Source organism: Carlito syrichta, unplaced genomic scaffold (assembly GCF_000164805.1).
Source record: "Carlito syrichta isolate Samal-C Ts95f unplaced genomic scaffold, Tarsius_syrichta-2.0.1 Scaffold307930, whole genome shotgun sequence".
NCBI lineage: Eukaryota > Metazoa > Chordata > Mammalia > Primates > Tarsiidae > Carlito > Carlito syrichta.
The window spans coordinates 455,357-476,359 of record NW_007252026.1 but is presented as its reverse complement, the minus strand read 5'-3'; the positions used below and the strand labels follow the sequence as shown (position 1 = coordinate 476,359).

The window sequence follows — 21,003 nt, the reverse complement described above, 5'->3', positions numbered from 1 at the left end:
CACTGCACTCCAGTCTGGGCAACAGAGTGAGACTCCAACTCAAAAAAAAAAAAAGAGAAAGGAGGAAGAGGGTTGCAGACCCCTCTCTGGCACTTCCACCCACAACCCAGGCCATCCATTGACTAATCCACAGTCACTCCCACCCTCTCCCTCTTCCCTTTTACCTACCACAGGGGTGGAAGAGTTGGCACCTGCTCTCCCAGCTTCCCCTGCTTCAAATAAATCACATGACACAGTGAGGGCCGAGGATATTTATTGGCTGCTTAGTAGGGAACGTTGGGAAAGTTTTGTTTTCCTGATGCAAGGGACAGATGCAAGGGACACATGGGAGTAAAAAACCAGTACTCTGAGACAGCAAGACAGAAAGTCACAGCACGCCTGTGCCCTGGGGGGGGTGGGATTTTTGAACTGCGGAACCAACACCGGCAACCACTCACCTTTGGAACTCTGTCATACGAAAAGAAAAAAAAAAATAGACTCTTTTTGACGTGTCTTAAGGGCCTTAGTAGAGTTTTCAGTCCCTCGAAGCCACAAAAGCATTCCTAAGTGACACTTGCTGAGATTCGATCCCACTCACCACAAAAAGAAGTCGTGGCCAGCCGGCTTCTCTCCAGCGGGGGCGCCCACTTACTCCACATCCCGTGGCAGGCTGGGTAAGTCACACCCTGGCAGAGGGGTTGGAAATAGATTATTTGATTTGACTCGCACTGCTGCTTGGGTTTAAAACATGGATGCTACTTCTTGATACAGGCTACAGGATAAAAGCCCAATTCATAGACACTGCTGCAGAGGGAATGTGTGTGTCTCCAATTCCTACATTAAAACCTAATTCCCAGCATAGTGGTATTTGGAGATGGACCTCTGGGAGGTGATGAGGTCAGGAGGGTGAAACCCTCATGAACAGGGTGAGAACCCCCATAAAAGAGACCCCAGAGAGCTCTCTCGGCCCTTCCCCCACATGAGGACAAAGAGAAAGTGATCTCCTATGAACCAGGAGGCGGCCCTCACCAGACACCGCCTCTGCCAGCGCCCTCATCTCAAGCTTCTCAGTCTCCAGAACTGTGAGAAATACATTTCTGTTGCTTATAAGCCACCCAGTTTATGATACTCTGTTCTTAGAAGCCCAAACAGACTAAGATAGACACCGAAGAACATGACTGAGCTATTCTGACATACAGCACAGATGCTGAAATTCAAGGGCAGTTCGAAGGTAAGTGTGGTGGGGATGAGGAAAAGGTATTTATGTTTACACTACAATGTTTACACTATTGTAGAACACCAGCGTAGGAAGGGACTTCCACAATCGGCCGGTCCATCCTCTCATTTCAAGACATGGGGCCTGAGGCTCAGAGCCATCAAGTGACCAAAGCTCAGTCTTCATGGCTGCCAACATCACATTTTTCCACCACACCAGTATTTCCAGCATGAGGTGTGCGTTTGTCTAGTGTAGCTATGGTTGGATTGGAGGCGCTATACAACCTACAGGCTTAATTGTCATTGTTTTATTTATATATTCCAGTATGCTTTGAAAAAAATGTAAGCCGGGCTCGGTGGCTCAGCCTGTAATCCCGCGCCTTGGGAGGCTGAGGTGAGTGGATGGCCTGAGATCGTGGGTTTGAGACCCCCCTGGGCAACTTGGTGAGACCTCATCTCTACAAAAATTAGCTGGGCGTGGTAGCGCGCGCCTGTAGTTCCAGCTACTTGCGGCTACTTGGAAGGCTGAGGCGGAAGGATGGTCGGAGCCCAGCAGGTCGAGGCTGTGGTGGCCGGGAGCGGCCACTGCACTCCAACCTGGGCGACAGAGTGAGACTCCAACTCAAAAAAAAAATGTAACTAGCACATCAAACCCATGATTTCCAAGACACTTAGCTGAGAATAAGGGGTTTTGGTTTTTGCTCTAAATGATTGATTTAGGGAAAACAATAGGCAGACGCCAGTACCAGCTGCCCGTTGGCATGGCTAAGTGTGAAGATGAGAGGTGGGTGACCGGGCCTGGGGGACGCCTTTCCTTCAGGCTGGAGGATGGCCAGCTTGGTGTGCCATCTGTTTTGTGGAATCCGCAAACTAAGAGTGTTTGACATTTTTAAGTGATGAGGGGGAAAAAGTAAGAATAACATTTCATGGCACACAAAAATTACATGACATTTAAGTTGTAGTTTTCAACAATGTTATTGGAACCCAACCACGTGCCTCTGCTCCCATGCTCGACACAGCGCCAAGCGACTGCAGCAGAGACCACAGGCCAGCAGTGACCAGAATGTTGGCCTTCTGGTTCCTTCATGGCTAAGGTTCTGCATCAGACTACACCCCTGGAAAGTTATAGATTTATTGATAAGTCCATTAAATTGCTCTAGTGGAGAGAGCCCCTGTCCTGTGAGCAGAAGGTTTGGGCTTCAGTTTCATCGTCTATTAAAATGAAAGGGGTTGGATTCTATGATCTTGAAGATCGCCAGGGAGAGGTTCTTGATTGGGCACCAGTGTAAAATCACACATGGCATTTTAATGAAAGCACTTGTCATTATAGGCATAGCCGGAGAGCTGAGACAGCAGCACTGATAGAAGATGTTGGAGAACCAAGTAAAAGGCTTTCTTCAAAGCTGAGTTTTCTAAAAGACTATGCTGTCTCCAGTAGCACCAAACACTGTGAGGAAAGTGTTCCTACCTCCACCAGACCCTGCAAAATCCGGACACACATGACACATCCATAATGCACTCTGGCTGCAGCAGGAATGAGCATGTTCAAAGTGGACGTTAAGAAGATGGCAGCTCCGAAGACCCTGCAGGACAAAGCACTGTGTTACCGGGGAAGGTCCCGGGTGGCGTACACTTCATTAAACACTGAAAAGGAACCTCACAGCTCATGAAAAGTGGAAACTGGATGGGCTCCGTGGCTCAGCCTGTCATCCCAGTGCTTTGGGAGGCCGAGGCGAGCGGATTGCCTGAGCCCCCGGGTTCGAAACCCGCCTGGGCCACTTGGCGAGACCTCGTCTCCACAATAAATCAAAAATTAGCCAGGCATGGTCGCGTGCGCCTGTAGTTCCAGCTACTTGGAAGGCTGAGGAGGAAGGATCGCTGGAGCCCAGCAGGTCGAGGCTGCGGTGGCCGGGAGTGTGCCACTGCACTCCAGTCTGGGCGTCAGAGTGAGATTCCAATTCAAAAAAAAAAAGAAAAGTGGAAATTGACATAAATTAATTCCAGGAAAGAGATGTGTGAGGGTCTGGTGCACCCCAAGCTACACTCTGTATAGCTATGAGTCCCAAGCTCCAGTCCCTGGACCAATTAGGGACATGTTTTTGGCAACATAGGGATGTTCTGCCAGAATGATAACCTGGAACGCTGACAACTGACCAGGTTGAGGTGTGCATGCTGGAGGCCTTCCATCCTGCCTGGTTCCCCCTTGCTGACCCCTTCTGACCGTGACCCTCTGCATGTTTGAGGTTGTATCTCCTGCTTCCCAGAGCTGCCCTCAGTTTACCAGAAGGAAATACTGGCCACACAGGAAGCATGTCCTGGGACCAACCAAGCATACAACAGTGTGTGGACCTCTTAGCCTCCACCTCCAGGTGTCCCAAGAGCAGAGCAGGCAGCACTTTCTTCCCTTCTCACACTATTAATCATGCTTCAGCTCTTTGCTTGTGCTGGGAAGTCAGATTATGTGCAATTTCCTTTTAGGCCAGAGGTGTAAGCAGTAACCAAGGAGACCACAGCAGCCAATATTTTATCTCTTTCTTAAAAGAATATAGTAGGCAAGTAGCAATAAATAAAAGACACAAATTAGACAAGAATGTGAATGGATACGGTTATACGAATGGATACGGTTATAAGAATGTGAATGGATACGGTTATTTATGGAAATCTAAATGCTATATTTAAGTCTGAGGGTAGTAGCTTTCAAACTTTTCTAACCTTGACCCATGAACAAAATATATTTTATATTGCAATCCAGTCCATGCGCATACACACAAATATAACTGAAACAAGTTTTAAAACTAATATTCAGATATTTTCTGTTTTATTCTATTTGATTATCATGTTTCTCTTTCTTTTAAAAAAAATGCTCATCCATAGATCACTATAGATTTCACAACCATCTCATGAGTTGTGTTTTGCAATTTGAAAAAAACGCCTTGTGAATTGTAATGCACTTCATGTAACTCGTTTCTGTAAAGTCGTGTGGAAGTACAATTGGAAGGGACCTTTTCTAGTATGTGACAGGCTCTACAATATCTCCCCCAAGTGGTCATCCTCTTTAGCTTGAACACCTCTAGTGACAGAGAGCTCACTGCTTCCTGAGACCAGTCATTCTGTTCCTGGACACTTAATTACTCCAGTGCCAGCCGTAGAGTCTCAAGGGCATTAGACTAAAGCAAGCCTCCTACTCACGTGACAAAACCTCTGTGGTACTGTGCGATATTAACTCGAGTATATAAATTACAGAATGCCACTGGGCAAAGGCAACCAAAGCACAATTTAGTCCATTTCGCTGATGAGAAACTGAGGCCCAGAAAGGGCAGGAAAGTGGCTCAGGAAAGAGGTCGTCCCGTGAGTCAGTCAGGGGCCAGAAGCTATTGCTCTTGACTCAGAGTCCAGTGCTCTTTCTACCCCAACGTCACTTAAGGAGTTGCAAGGTAAAAAAAAACAGGATCATCGGGGATCGGTCTCCATGAAGCGCATCTATGGGGGTGGCTCCTGATTTCCATTCTGTACCCCCAAGATGAGAACTGACCAGACAGGTTTCATAAGGCACACAACCGCGGCATAACCTGTGCAGCACACATGCGACATCGGTTTGTCTTACCTGTTAGCAGCAAACTTGTTCGAGATGAAACCACCTGGAATTTGTGTCACAATATAACCCCAGAAAAAGGATCCGTGGATAAGGCCTACAGTCTCTGGGTCCCAGTTAAACTGTGCTGTCTGGAAACAAGAAAGCAGATACAGTTATTTCTGTCAGCAGACACTGGATGCCACTTCCCAGCGATGATCCTACACCATAACCCCAGGGGCTGCTTCTCTCCTTCCTTTATTCAGCAACTGTTTGCAGAAGCATCTTGCATACTTGAGATACAGCAGTGAACAGAACAACCCTTCTCTTGTGCATCTCGCCTTCTAGTGAGAGGAAGGGGAAAGCATGTGTGTGTGCATATTTGGTACACCAAATAGTGATGGGTGCTAAGGGGAACAGGGAAAACAAAATGTCTTGTGAAGAAAACACAAAATACATAATTTACGAGGTTATTCGATACCAGTTTAGTGAGATTCCAAAGGGAACCGGAGTCTGAAGTCTCCTTTCTTAATGAGGATATTAAGACCCATTCCACATTCCCATGGGATGTGTGGAGACAAATGCCATGGATATTTCCAGCGGGTTATCCCTCTGCTGAGGAGACTCCACTCATCACGGAACAGGACAGTGCCTGGGGCACAGCGTGGACTCGTACCCGTGAGCAGTCATGACTGCTATCTTGCTGGTGGCAAAGGCAGCAACACCACCTTCCACAACTCTCAGATCGCTGAATCCCTTTTCTCACTTTGTTCTCCTGGCAAAGTAACTCATTCTTTTCGGACTCATTGCAAACACTACTTCCTCTGAGGAAGCTTCCTGACGCGCCAGGTTGAGTTGGTCACCTTTCCTGGGCTTGTCCCACAGACCTGTCTTACAGCCACGATGCTTACACTGTGCTGTTCTCAGTGAATGGATGTCCACGTGTCCATGTCTCCATGTTCCACACAGGGTGGCAAGAAGCTATAAGAGAACAGCCACGTCCTGTTTGACTCATGGTCTTAGTACCTAACACAAACACCCGGGAACTCAGAGGTACACGTAAATATTTGCTGAATGAATGAAAAACTGAGTAGCTTTGTAAAGCATTGATGTCAAAACAGAAGTATGGAGTAAAAGGGTCCCTGATTATCAGCATACCACGTTTTGTAAACCTTCATCAGAGTTTGTTTTCCCGTCACAAGTTGATGTGTCTATTTGCCCATTTGTTAGACATTCACCTGAAGCCATCTTAGTGCCAGGTCAGAGGTTGGGCATGTAAATTCAAACCCAACCAAGACCAGTCTTTACCCTCAAGGCGATCACAGTACATGTAACATCGGCCTGTACTCACCACTCTTTCTCATGTTACGGACTAGCAAGTTGAAACTCAAGGGTAAAAAGGAACTAACGATCACTCACTGGAAGCAGCTTGCCACATTTGTATTGTTTGCCTAATATGTGCCACACCTTGATCTAGGCACTGGGGACATGACCTTGAACCACTACAGTAACTCCTGCCCGTGGAGATGCCAGTGAAGATAGCAGACACAAGCAAGTGCATACTGGGTTGGATGATGTCCAGTGATGAGAACAAAAACAAAGCAGGGGAAGGGATATGAAGTGTTGGGTAGGGAGGAGGTGAGGAAAAACTGTCGATAGAATGACCAGAAAGGCTTCACTGAGAAGGTGGTTTTTGAGTAAATCCTAAAAGAAGGAAGTGGGCAAGACAAAAAGTTGCCTCCAAACTTTTATGTCGGCAAGCATATGACTTCTGGGCATTGATCAAAAGAACTGAAGTCAGGGTCTTGAGAGGTAGTGGCACCTCCTTTTCCACTGAAACATTATACACAATAGCCAAGATGTGGAAACACCTGCATGTCCACCAACTGATGGGTAGATAAAGAAATCATGGCACATACATTCGATGGAGTACTACTCCGTCTTTAAAAAGAGTGAACTTCTGCATGTGTAACACGCTCAGGGACATCACGCTCAGGGAAAGAAGCCAGCCTCAGAAAGACAAATGCACATGACCCCAATTACAAGGAGTGTCTAAAATAGTCCACCTCATAGGATCAAAGAGCAAAACGACGGTTGCCAGGGGCTGAAGGGATGGGGAGGCAGGAAGTTACTAGTCAATGGCCATAAGATTGTAAGCAAAAACCATGGATAAGCAGTAGAGACCTGCTGTCCAATGGAGTATCTATGGTCAATAATAATGTGTTGTGTACTGAGACGGTTATTAAGGGAGTGGCTTTCATGACAAGCATCTTTATCCGATCAAAATTTTAAAAACCAAAAATACAGGGAAAAAAATCATAATGGCCCTAGGTATAAGCCATGACCATAATATGCAAACACTGTGTCAGGTGTTGTAATAGGCCAAAAACGGCCCGCAAAAGACATCACATCGAATCCCTGATCCGGTAAATGCTACTTATCTGCAAAATGGGTCTTTACTGATGTGAAAACAGCAGAGATCTTGAAATGAGGACTCCTGGATTATCCAGCCCTAAATCCAGTGAAAAGTGTCCTTAGAAGAGAAAACAAATGGGGTGGTAAGACAGAGAGAAGGCCACACGGAGAGGGGGCAGAAACAAGAGTGATGCTGTCACGAGCCAAGGGACTCCTGGAGCACCAGAAGCCAGATGAGCCAGGGAGGGACTCCCCGCTGAAGAGAGTGCAAGGCCTTCTGGTCTCCACAAATGAAAGAATAAATGTCCATTGCTATAAGTCATCAAGAGTATGATAATTTGTTACGGCAGCCTTAGGAAACTAATATCTCACCTGATCTTCAAAGCAATGCTTTTATTCCCATTTTACAATAAGTGCAATGAGGGTTAGCAAAGAATTGCTAGAAATGTCGGCTCAGCTCTGCTCACGCTTCCTTCAAATTCTCCCTTGCAGCCACCATAGCTGACTGGACACCTGGACACCTGGTTAGAAAGAGCTAAGCCGTAGGCTAGATTCAGCCAGGTAGCCTCTCCCTCTGTCTCTCTGTCTCTCTGTCTCTCTCTCTCTCTCTCTCTCTCTCACACACACACACACACACACACACACACACACACACACACACACACACATAGAGCAACCCAAACTCAGAGATTCTGGTGAGACAGTAGTGGACCCTTGAAACTAGTCCCACAAAGTCATGGAGTCAGGGCCAAGCAGACCAGCTCCCTGGTGAGGCAAAGCCTCCGAGAGCTGCAGTTTTGGAAGCAGTGAGAAGCCATGGAAGAGGAAGCAGGCCATGAAGAGACGCAGGAAAGTGGAGCCGCTCAGAGAGAAGCAGACAAGCCCTTGTGGGGTGAGCAGCTGGAGCCCTTGGCAGAGGACGGTGGGCTCTGTGAGGAGGAGCTCTGCTCTGCACTCCCCCGCTGGCCTGTGCTGTGACCTTGGCCTCGGAGAGAATCACGGCTTCTCCTCTCCATAGTGAAGTCCAGCCTGGGTTCAGTTCTGCCTCCAGCTGCTCCCATGTCCAGGGCACAGACCCCACAGGCGCACTCCACAGACCTGTGGTTGGTGGGTGGTTTCCAAACTCCCTCGACAGCCTGAGATAACCCCCTCACCCTCTGAGTGTCACGGCACAACTCTTTTCTGCCACCAGCAGCCTTGACCTGGGCACCTGGCTCAAGGCCCTCCGGCTGATAAGCAGCAGAGGCGAGTTTGGATCAGGTCTGGCCAGTTCCAAAGCCCATCCTCTTCACCCTGCAAGGCCCACAGTCCATGGAAGGACTTTGGACTTTTCCTGAGAGACAGAACAAAATCGCAAGGTTTCTCAGACTTCAGCCTTTGTATTTTTCTTACCATATGCCAGATACTGTTCCGTGTCTCACATGTTTTTAACTCATAACTGCTAAACTAAAAAATGACTACCCACATCTTAGATATAATCACCCTTCATGCCACTTGGAGAACGCATGCCACATATTGAAAGATCTACTTTTTTTTTTTTTTGAGTTGGAGTCTCACTCTGTCACCCAGGCTGGAGTGCCAGTGGCACACTCACGGCCACCGCGGCCTCGACCTGCTGGTCTCAGGCGATGGAAAGATCTACTTATTTATATTGCTTACTTCTCTCCTCTTCTGAAATCAAGAGTTAAAGATTTCTCAGTGCAAAATATCTAGTTTTCCCCCACAAAACAAAACAAAACAAAAAACACAACCAAACAAAAATACCAGCTATTTAGAACCTTTCTTAAGAAAATTAGTGGAATCTTGTCATCTGTTTGCACACGTTCAGTTGAAATGTAAGCTTTATTCTGTTGGGACCAGAGAGGAAAGCTATAAATCGCAGTTGTGCTAGAGATTCTGGTACCAACCCCCTCCTCCAGAGGCCAGAGAAAATGATGTAGAGAGCATCTTAGATCTTAATCAGTTCCTCTATGACTCCAGAGCGCAAACCCCAGAAACGGGAGTGCTTACACGGCTTATTTCTTAGGTTTATCAAAATGTCTCTCCCATATGCCTCACTGCAGACTCTGTGGACCTAGGCCTATCTTTTCAGGCACCAAACAAATGCAAAGCAGCAACTCATTTTTAATCTGGGCCTCAGCCGACAGGTTTAATTATCTGGCCTTGCTCACAAAAGGCTGAAAGAAAGCATGTGATACACATCTGAAACCTCGCTAATATGCATCATTCTTTATTTCTAAAATGCATAGTAAGCCGCTGTGCCCCTCTACCTCTATTCCCCACCCTCCAGGACAGGATATGCTTCTGGGACAGATTCTGCTGTGGCATAAAAAAAAAACCAGTTAGAAGGGTCTCCATGGTGCTATCTTCCTCTGGCAAAATAATCTCTTTATTAAAAAAAAATTAGCTTGCAGGCCAACCAATGACTTCTTTTCTGGCGGACTGAAATCAAATTTTCCCAAAGCAGTGCTTGGCAAGGGACAGTACAGATGATGCCAACAGATGGGGCGTGAAAGAAAGCATTCTGTGATCAAGTCAGTCCAAGCCACGCTGCATCCCATGCCCCTCCCAGAGGACCTCAGAGGACACAGCACGGTGCAGGGTCTGTGGTGGCCACACCTTCCGCATGGCACAGCCTGAGAGCAGGGATTTCCCAGGCCCCAGTCTAGAAGACTCAAATCCAAGTGCTTCTTTCAGTATGGGCAGGGACCAGAGAACTGACAAATGCCTCTCTACAAATGAGGTTTCCATGTGAGGCCTTCCAGTGTGTGTGTCCACTTCAATGAAGCATGCACTAATGGAGGGTCCACTGGGCCTGCTTTTTGGGGGGATGTTTCTTCTCCCTCATAACCTTAGTACATCTCCAGGTCTATCATCTAAGAAACAAACCAGGCTGGGCGCAGTGGCTCAGTAGCTTGGGAGGCCAGGGCGGGAGGATTGCTTGAGCCTAGGAATTCGAGACCAGCCTGGGCAACATAGCAAGACCTTGTCTTTAGAAAAAAATAAAAAAATTAGCTGTGTGGTGGCACGTGCCTGTAGTTCCAGCTACGCAGGAGGTTGAGGCTGCAGTGAGCCAGAGTCGTGTCACTGCACTCCAGCCCGGGCAACAGAATGAGACTTCGACTCAAAAAGAAAACAAAACAGATTTTATCCTTCCTGTGATTCCTGAAACAGTGCTATTTAAAAGTCACATTGGCGTCTGCTCATTCATGAGGACAGTAGCCACCGAGCTGGGCCTCCTGTGGCCTCCACTTCTCCTCACGGTGCGTGGCCCTCCTTCCAGAGCCCCGACTGGATCACCTGCAGCTCACAGCCCAGCCGTGACTCCCACAGGGTTTCCTCACCTGACCTGCTGCCTGCTGACGGTGCAGGAGAGACCTCCCTCCCAACCGACGGAACCTTGTGCATCTGTGAGCTTGGAGCTCCTTATTTTCACTGTTCACGGCAGTCTAGCATTTTCTGCAATTGTGAGTGCAAGCAACAATGGTCAGTCCCTGCGTTGTGTCACCGGTACCTGTGACTGTCGCTGTGGAAATCGCAAACAGGCTCAAATCCTGTTACAGCCATTGCCACTGTCTCAAACGATTGCTGACACGTCAGTCACCCTCCAGATCATGTTGATTATAAACTCAGGGCTAGACTATGTCTTCTTAAGTGTTCATAAAAAAGTTCACCTTTCCATATCACAAATATGATTTTTAAATATTTTGATATCTATATCTGAATATAGTTGGCTTTCTTTCTCATCCTTTAAAATAATTCTGAGGTTCACTTTGATAATAAAGAAAAGACTTTTTTTTTTAAGATATAGGCTCTGGCTCTGTCACCCAGGCTGCAGTGCAGTGGCACAATCACAGATCACTGCAGCCTCGACCATAGCCTTCTGAGTATTCCTGAGTAGCTGGAACTCAGATGCGTGCCACCACACCCGGCTAATTTTTTTTTTCTTTTCTTTTTCATTCTTGTTGTTGTTGTAGAGATGAGGTCTTGCTATGTTGTCCAGGCTGGTCTTGAACTCCTGGCCTCAAGCAATCCTCCTGCCTTGGTCTCCCAAAGTGCTGGGATTATAAGCATGAGCCACCCTGCCCAGCTGAAAAAAAACTATGTTTGAAAAAGAGTTTAAAACATTATCTTGACAAAGGTTCACAGACCATCACCACGTTGCCAAAGGGGTCCATGACACAGAAAAGGTGAAGGGACCCTGGCTTAGTTCCTAAAATACCCCCTTTCTCTCCCTTCCTCTCCTTGTCTCCCTCCCCCATTCCCCTCTCCCCTTCCTCCCTCCCTCTCTGCCTCTCTCTCTCCCCGCCACACCCACAGTCCTTCACACATGATGTTTCTTTTTCTTCAAACATTCTTCTCTCCACCCCAGCAAAAGCCCCTTTGTCAAGTCCAGCCATCACTTTCTCTGGGCATGTTTGCGTGACATTCAAGTCTGGGCTGGCCCCCTCTATACAGGTCCAAGCACCCTATGTCGTTCCAGCCCCAGGTTGTCACCGCTCACTTGTCTCCACGAGGACAAGAACCCACCCCCGGGGTGTTCGCCGCTCTGTCCCCTCACTCTGCACAGTGCCCAGCACATAGTAGCCATTTGCATTTTTTGTCACATCTCTGAATGAACTGCAGTGATGTTTTCACAGAGCAGAGCATCGACAGACAGCGGTAGATTGACACCCACCTGAATTTCTGGTTTTCCATCCACATACACAGTGCTGTTGTTGACCATTTCCACGATGGCAACGCCAAGGTTGCACCGAATCCCGAAGGAAATGCAGAATCCCAGCCCGCTCATGATGGCAATGATGTAGCGCTTGGGGAGACCACAGCAGTGGCAGCTGCAGCGCGGGGGGCCGGGCCTGGGCGTGGGCACCGGCCTGCCTTCCTCGTTCAGCTCAAGGCTGTCTTCGTCCTCGTGGGTACCATCGATTTTTCTGCACGGGAAAAAGAATGAGCAGAAAATAAAAGCCAGGAGTAGGGGGGAAAGAAAGTGTACTAGGCAAAAAAGGAAATATGTGCCAAGATCAAAAAAGAAAGAAAAAGAAACCCAAAGCGGAACGCAGTTAGTTTTTTGTTTTGTTTTTGTTGAGTTGGAGTCTCACTCTGTTGCCCAGGCTGGAGTGCAGTGGCACGCTCACGGCCACCTCAGCATCGACCTGCTGGGCTCAGGTGATCCTTCTGCCTCAGCCTTCCAAGTAGCCAGAACTACAGGTGCGCACTACCGTGCCCGGCTAATTTTTTATTTATTGTAGAGGCGAGGTCTCTCCAAGTTGCCTGGGCCAGTCTCAAACCTGCAGGCTCAGGCAATCCACTCACCTCGGCTTCCCAAAGAGCTGGGATTACAGGCTGAGCCACTAAGCCCGGGCGCAGCTAGTATTTCTAAAGTTATTATCATTAAAGCAAATTACAATGGCTTAAACTACTGAGGTTCTGGATATTGTGTGGGTTTTTGTTGTTGTTGTTTTGAGTCAGAGTCTCTGTCACCGGCTGGAATGCCGATCACCACCTCAATTTCCTGGGCTCAGGAGATCCTCCTACCTCAGCCTTCTGAGTAGCTGGGACGATAGGCATGCACCACCATGCCTGGCTAAGTTTTCTATTTTTTGTGGAGACCCGGTCTCACTATATTGTCCAGGCTGGTCTCAAACTCCTAGACTCAAGGGATCCTCCTTCCTCAGTCTCCCAAAATGCTGGGATAACAGGTGTGAGCCACCACACCCTGCATGTGTGGGACTTGTGTAGGCATTAAATCATTTAAGTCTCTTCACAACCCATGCAGTAGCATTATCATGCCATTATATAGATGAGAAAACTGAGTCATTTTGGGCGGGATATGAACCTGAGCCCAGGGTCTATGATGTCCTTACCAATATGGTGTATTATATTTCCTGCTGAAAGAGTATTATTGGTGGATCTTATCTACCTTCCATGACCCAGCTAACTATTAAACTTGACCTGAATTTTAGTGTCACTTGAAGCTTGCAAAAAGATGTACAGGAGTAAATGAGTCCATTTGCAGATTCTTTAGTTTCTTCCTCTTTTTCTAAGTCTTAATAAAATACCAAGTGATGGTGGAAGAAAAATGCATTTTCCATCAGGTACACACCCAGCTGGTAGTGTAGCCTTTCTTCCATAGACAGTTCTTCTAAGGAGATGTTCCTTGGGCACCTTTTACCCAAATAGTAGCATTTTTCACTGACATCTAGGGATTCCAGTTATGACATGCCTATTACGGTGAATTTACTCCTTTTTTTGAGAAAAGAAGTGATCGGCACCCTGAACACTGTTTCTCAATGATAGCAGGGGCTCCATCCTCTCACCTATTATAACCTTGCTGGGATGTTTCTGTGACCCAAGGAAGGACCAAGTCTTTGTAAAAATGAGCAAAGCTTGCAAGTCTTCGAAGACATTAAGTTCAACAATAAATAGCTGATACAACGGCTCACAGAATGGTTTAATCAAAATACAAATCAGCCTCCCAAAATGCTGGGATAACAGGTGTGAGCCACCACACCCTGCCTGTGTGAGACAAATCATCTGTCCACCGATCTATACAGAAGACGATGGACTCACACAAAATCGAGCTTCAAGCCCAAGTGCAGAGAAATGAGTCTACTGGAAGCAACTCAGTTCATCCGATTTGTATTGTGTGCTGACTGCGTCTAAGGTCGGTGCTCAGCGTTGGGGAGCAACAGCAGGGGTGACACATCCTCTGCCCCCCTCCCCTCCAGCACTCAGACAGGCAGGAACAAAGACACATGAGCAGGGGCAGGACTGGGCACTGCAGGTTTTGTTGGCTTCACGGTGGCGGGCCATGGAAGCACACAGGAAGGGAGCTTCGGTTTGCTCGTGGGCTCAGATGGAAGCTCGGTGAGTGCCAGAACCTTCGAGTGGTCTGAGGGGAGCTCCAGGCCCCCAGTCCTCCACTGCCACCCCTGCCAGCCCACATCCAGGCAGATTGTCGTCTCCTTCTAGTCGTCTGCACTCTAGCTAAGCATAAGAAGTGCCCTCCCTGGACACCAGGTCTCACCCTCTCTCCTGACTCACGGATATCGTCCAGAATTCCCCATCCCTGTTCTACCTGTTCTTATCTCCTCTCCATCAGCGTATCCCTGTTGTCTACAGATAAGCTTTTATCTCTCCCACATTAAAATGCAAAATAAAGCCGGACTTGGTGACTCAGCCTGTAATCCCATGCCTTTGGGAGGCTGAGGTGAGTGGATCACCTGACCCGCGGGTTTGAGACCCGCCTAGGCAGCGAGACCTCATCTCTACAATAAATCAAAAAAAGATCAGCCGGGCATGGTAGCACATGCCTGTAATTCCGGCTACTTGGAAGGCTGAGGCGGAAGGATCACCAGAGCCCAGCAGGTCGAGGCTGCGGTGGCCGGGAGCGGCCACTGCACTCCAGTCTGGGCGACAGAGTGAGACTCCAACTCAAAAAAATAAAATAAAATAAAATAGAAAATTTTTTAAAAATTAAAAAAAGAACTCAGTAGGCACCAGCCATTTTCACTATGTTAATCCTCAAGATCCTCGCAGGAGTCCACGATGCTAGACTGAGCATCTGATTTAAAAAGCCCAGCAAACTGACGCCCCAATATTGGCATGTCGTGATAATAGTATGAAGAGTATTTGCTAAAACAAGGACAACGTACACCAACCACAGTGATACTTGAAGGACGCGAATACGGTTCCTTTCCTCTACCCTTCTCTCTCAACACACGCGCATAAAATCATCTTGTTTGATCATGAATACCACTCAGTGCAGCACAGAGGACCCGATACTCCCATCTGACATAAAATATAGCTGTAGTTCAGAAAGCAGGAGCGGGCTGGCCAGGATCACACAGTGTGAATGGGCAGAGGTGAGAGGGAGACCTTATTCTCACTGGCTGGGTATTCCGGGCCCTGTCGTGTGTTGCCCCATGCCGGGCAGTGCTCTGTCTCAGCGGTTGTCCTGAGCCACTCTGGCATGGCATCTGTTACTTGGCAGTCCTCCCCCAGCTATGTCAGCCCAGCAGAGGACAGTTAGAGCCTGAGAGCAGCCCAGCACTGGCCCTCCCGTGCCAGTTTTGTGACGCTGCCTGTTGCTTGACCCTTCTCAGCCATGGTGTCATTCTGTGAGCCACCAGGCAACTGTGGTGAAGTCCTGCTGACCAGGGGGCTTGGATGACACACGTTTCCTTTCCCATGGCACTGAAGCCAGCAGTCCTGGTCAAGGCTTCGGCGGGCCTTGGCCGCTCCCAAGGCCGCTCTTCTTGGCCTGCGGATGGTGTCTTTCGCCTGTTTCTTCATGGTCTTCCTTCCATGAACCTCTGTGTCCACATTTTTTTCTTCTTATGAGGACACCAGTAATACCAGATTAGGGCCCACCATAGAGGTCTCATTTAGCCTTAATTACCTCGTGACAGACCTTAGTACCAAACACGGTTTGAGGCACTGAGAGTGAGAACTTCAACATATGAACTTGGGGGATACGTGGCTCAGCCCGTCACAGGCTCTAAGGGTGTCTTACATAGTAATAGCCTCATAGGGCTATGTCATGGCATGCATGTCAGTGCCAGAGAGTTGGTCCTGGCCCATAAAGAGCTTTATCATAATATTGGCAAGTACTATTACCATGGCTGTGAATGAAATCGAGGCCTGCCATATACCTGGCCTCTCTATTCGAGCAGAGGCTTTGGCTGAAGTCGTGAAAGCTGATCGTTTCAGGTGCTGAGGGCCTCTGTGGAGCTCGGGTGAAGACAGTCCAGCCGCTGCTGTAACCCCAGTAGGACGTGGGCACCTGGACATGGGGACAGGAGGGAGGCGGCTCCCCTGACCAGCGATGGAGCCAAAACACCCAGCACCGTCGTGGTCTAAGCCTTCTTCCCTAGGCCTCTTCCTCCTCCCACACAGGCAGCGATCGGATGCCCCAGTCCCGCTTGCTCACTCACTTATGATTTTGGTTATGAGCTGAAATGTGTCCCCCCAAATTTATATGCGGAAGTCTTAACTCCTAGAACCTCAGAACGTGACTGAGATTGGAGATACGGAGTTTGAAGAGTAATTAAGGTTAAACGAGGCCTGTGGGTACGTCCTTATCTAATACGACTAATGTCCTTACAAGAAATTTGAATCAGGCACAGTGGTACACACCCGTAGTCCCTGGGACTCAAGATGCTGAGGTGGGAGGACCACTGAGCCCAAGAGTTCGAGGCTGCAGTGAGCTATAATTGCACCACTGCACACCAGCCTGGACAACACAGCGAGACCCTATCCAAAAAAAAAAGCAGAAATTTGGCCACACAGAGACCCCAGGGGTGCATATGCACAGAGGAAAGGCCATCTGAGGACATGGCAAGATGGTGATTATCGCCAAGCCAAGGATGAGGCCTTAGGAGAAATAACACTTGACAACACCTTAATCTCGGACTGCCAGTCTCCAGAACCGTGAGAAGATAAATTTCTGTTGTTTAGCCACCCAGTCTGTGGTAATTTGTTCAGCAGTCTCAGCAAACTAATGCGATATTCGAATTTGCCTTCTGAAAGGGTCACATTGACCTCAGATTGATTTTCACACAACCGCTGAATTGCTATTCTACCGGAAGAAGGAAGGAACTGGAAGCACATTGACTATTCCGACACTCTAGGCACCCCATGAGGTTTTTATAAACTATGTGTGAGGGGACCCCCAAAAAACTGGAATTATCTTTTGGAGGGTGGGCCCCTTGTAGTACACTCAGAATTTGCTCCTGTGGCTCAAACGGTCAACCGAAGTTTTTATCTGGAAGTGTTGAGAAGGTTGCATCAGGATTTGTGGAAGAAACGTCCCAAGCTGTGGCAAACAGGTGACTGGTTCATCTACCATGACGATGCACCTGCCCACGCCGTGCTGAGCGTTCAGCAATTTCTGACCAAAAACTTCATGACCCCTGTGCCCCACCCTCCCTATTTACCCGATCGCATCCCGAGAGACTTTTTTGGATACTTTTTTTGTTTCCCCAGATGAAAAAAGTCCTCCAAGGGAAATGTTTTGCAGATGTGGAAGAGGTGAAACAAAAAATGGGCCGGGCTCGGTGGCTCAGCCTGTAATCCCAGCACTTTGGGAGGCTTGAGACCAGTCCAGGCAACTTGGCGAGACCTCATCTCTACAATAAAAATAAAAAATTAGCCAGGCGTGGTAGCACACACCTGTAGTTCCGGCAACTTGGAAAGCTGAGGTGGCAGGATTGCCTGAGCCCAACAGGTCACCTCTGGGGTGGCTGTGAGTGTGCCACGGCACTCCAACCTGGGCGACAGAGTGAGACTCCAACTCAAAAAAAAAATTGGCAGAAGCACTAAAAGGCATCAAAAGGACGAGTTCAAAAACGGTTTTGAGCAGTGAAGAAAACGTCTTCATAGGTGTATTGCATCAAACAGAGAGGACTTTGAAGGTGACTGAAGTTTAAACATGTAAGAATGAATACACAGGACAACCCCTTCGGGTCCCTTCCCAGTGTGGGAGCGTTTAAGTACATACATAAGTTTTTATAAATAAATCCTGGTTTTACAAATAAACAGAGGTCCCCCATCATATTTGTGTAATTTTTTTTTAATTTATATTTTCCCCTTCCAGTAGACTATAAGCTCACCAAGTCAGGACCCAAGTTTGCCTAACACCCAGCACAGCTGCATGGATTGTGAACTGTTACCCCAGGCTGTTTTCATTTTCCCCCAGTAATTTTGCCCTTTCCTGTCCCCCATATAAGCAGAGTCAGTACTCCTGGCCTCAGCAGGGATGATTAGACTGGAAGTAGAAAAACTGAGTCTCTTTGACTTTTCTTTCTTTCTTTTTTTTTTTTTTTTGAGCTGGAGTCTCACTCCATCGCCCAGGCTGGAGTGCAGTAGTATGCTCACGGCCATCCCAGCGTCGCCCTGCTGGGCTCAGGCGATCCTTCCACCACAGCCTTCCAAGGAGCTGGAACTACGGCATGCGCTACCATGTCCGGCTAATTTTTTTTATTTTTGTTGTAGAGACAAGGTCTCGCCAAGTTGCCTGGGTTGGTCTAGATCCCACGGGCTCAGGCAATCCACTCGCCTCAGCCTCGCAAAGTGCTGGGATGACAGACTGAGCCACCGAGACCAGCCTCTTTGGCTTTTCTTATCCCAAAAGCCTAAGCCACAAGTGACAAACTGACAGTCCCATGGTCACATCTGGCCCATAGACGTGCTTTGTTTACAAGGCATGATGTGTGTAGACAGGTTTTTATTTTTTTTTAAGACTTCAGACTAATTGCCAGAGTTTAAAAATCAGGAAATTGCTCGAAAACCAAAAGCAAACAAAAGCCCTTGGATTCCAGGTCTATTTGAACCACTGTGAAGACCTGGAATTATCAGGCCCACATTCTGTCATGGCTGCAGATGGCTTTACTCCAGCCTCCACCGCTGCCTATTGTCACCCCCACCGTGAGCTCAGTGGCCGTTTAACATTACATGTGCACTGCTGCTTTTCATATAGTTGAACTTAAGAAGAAGGAAAAACATGCTTTGTACTCATATCTCTATCGAAAGCAGAAAAGTAAAAAGTAAAGTGGGAGCAAACCTATGTGGTAGACAAGTATTATTTGTGTCATATAATATGTTAACGACTTCTTGGTATTTTGAATCTTGAGCAGCAGAGAAGATGGCTATTCCTGGACTCCCTTACAGGTGTAGGGCGGGCATGAGACGTGGACTCTGCTACGTCAGAAGCACCTGAGAGAGGTTTAGATACAGGAGGACAGAATGAGAAGTGAATGCAGTGGGGAACAGTGTAGACACGGTCACCAGCATGGTGGCAGAGGAAACAGAGTTTCTGCAACTGCTGTGGGCCAAGTCCTGAGTCTGCCACTACCTAGAAACAGTGACAGCTGCGGAGTCTTATTTAGAATAGCTATTTAGAAGAGCTATGGGTTTGCTATGGGTTTGCTTTCTGCTGGTCTTCCCAGAAGGGAGGACATTCAAACCTGGTCCTTCTGGGCAGTCAGGGCACTGCCCAGCATTCGTGACTCCATTTCGTTCCACTTCAGCTAAAGTGGATCCTGTTGGCGGCAACTGAGAACTACAGAAGAAGCAACAAGTTCCTCCTAGAGGTGGAGACTGTGTCTGTGTGTTCATGCATGAAGCATGTTTGTGTTGAGACACGTGGGGCCGCTGGCTTCACTCCAAAGGTGTTGAGGCCACGGCCCTGCACCAGGCTTTAAAAAGCTCTTAGAGAACTTGGCTGTTGTAACAATATTTGACGGAAGTTGGGAAAAGGGAGAAAATAAACTTAGGTGAGAAAACGTACCTCCACTCTGGGAGAAGAGTAGGGTCTGCTGAATCTGACTGACATCGCGTCGGGAAGCAGAAAAGTGACACTGGGAATGAGTCCTGATGGCCGTGTGTAACGAACAGGGTGGGGTAATAACATTAGACAAGGGAGAGTCGTCAGCATGGGAGGTGGGCTGCATTGTGTTCTCCAAAACAGGTATGTCGAGTCCTAAGCCCCAGTACCTGGGATGCTGACCCTGCTTGGAAATGGGGTCTTTGCAGATGTAAGCAAGTTAAGATGAGGCCACACTGGATTCGGCTGAACCTCAGTCTAATGACCGCCATCCTTATAAGAGGGAACGTGAACACAGAGATGCAGAGACCCGAGGAGAAGCCCATGGGACAACAGGCAGAAGCTGGAGGGATGTGGCCACAGCAGCTAGGGAGAGGCCAGGAGGGCTCTTCCCAGAACCTCCAAAGAACATGGCCCTGCCAGCACCTGGACTTTGGACTTCTGGCCTCCAGAGCTGTGCGGGGGTATGTGCCACCCCGGTGGTGGTATATGGTTGCAGCAGCCCCAGGAAGCTAACATAGGGGGATTGTCTCACGATACAGGATGCAGCATGCTGGCAAAGGCTGGATGGAGGCTTAAGCAAAACAGAGATGTGACGGGGAGACTGATGACCATAAATACGATTGTGGGAAAACAGTCATTGCCCTACGCTCAGAGATGTGGGGTGGCCAGCATGACTTGTTAAAATAACTTGAGGATTTCTTGTGGCTCAGTAAATGTGCAGAGCATAGCTTTGGAGTGGATTTGACCAGCAGCAACTTCCCCTTTGGATCAACACTAAGCCAGGCTGTGATCTAACAGGTGTGACCCACATGGCTGCTCCTGTCACGATATCCACTCTAAGAGCGACTGCTCAAGGCCACAGGACCACTCTTTTTTTCATCCAGGTCCACATGCTCTCTTTCCTTCATTGTTCAATAAACCTAATGTACAGGCCTATTTCATTCTCTCTTTTTTGAGTGAGTTGGAGTCTCACTCCTTCGTGCAGGCTTCAGTGCAGTGGCATGCACGCTCACGGCCACCCCAGCATCGACCTTCTGGGCTCCAGCGATCCTTCTGCCTCAGCCTTCCGAGTAGTTGGAACTACAGATGTGTGCTACCATGCCCGGCTATTTTTTATTTTATTGTAGAGATGAGGTCTCACCAAGTTGCCTGGGAGAGTCTCAAACCTGCGGGCTTAGGCAATCCACTTGCTTCAGCCTCCCAAAATGCTGAGATTACAGGCTGAGCCACCGAGCCCAGCCCTATTTCATTCTTTAATGTCTGGTATACACACTGCTGAATTTGAGCCAATTATGGAGATGAATCACTGAGAATTCAATGGGCTGCCTTCTAGTCCTATTTTTTTTTTTTTTTTTTTTTTTGGAGTCTCACTCTGTTGCCCAGACTGGAATGCAGTGGCCACTCTGGGCCACCGCAGCCTCAACCTGCTGGGCTCCGGTGATCCTTCCGCCTCAGCTTTCCAAGTAGCCAGAACTACAGGCGCACGCTACCACGC

General features: G+C 48.1%; 1 protein-coding gene across 1 annotated transcript in view; it reads right to left on the bottom strand.

Moving 5' to 3' along the window:
• Nucleotides 1–21,003, bottom strand: part of SLC17A8 (solute carrier family 17 member 8) — a 50,675-nt gene that overhangs the window by 20,933 nt on the left and 8,739 nt on the right. Inside the window, exons 2-5 of the mRNA XM_008064689.1 lie at nucleotides 11,859–12,111; nucleotides 4,799–4,917; nucleotides 2,663–2,777; nucleotides 578–665 (exon numbers count right to left, since the gene is read on the bottom strand). Of these exons, the coding sequence (XP_008062880.1) occupies nucleotides 578–665; nucleotides 2,663–2,777; nucleotides 4,799–4,917; nucleotides 11,859–12,111 (575 nt within the window). The remainder of the gene's footprint in view (nucleotides 1–577; nucleotides 666–2,662; nucleotides 2,778–4,798; nucleotides 4,918–11,858; nucleotides 12,112–21,003) is intronic.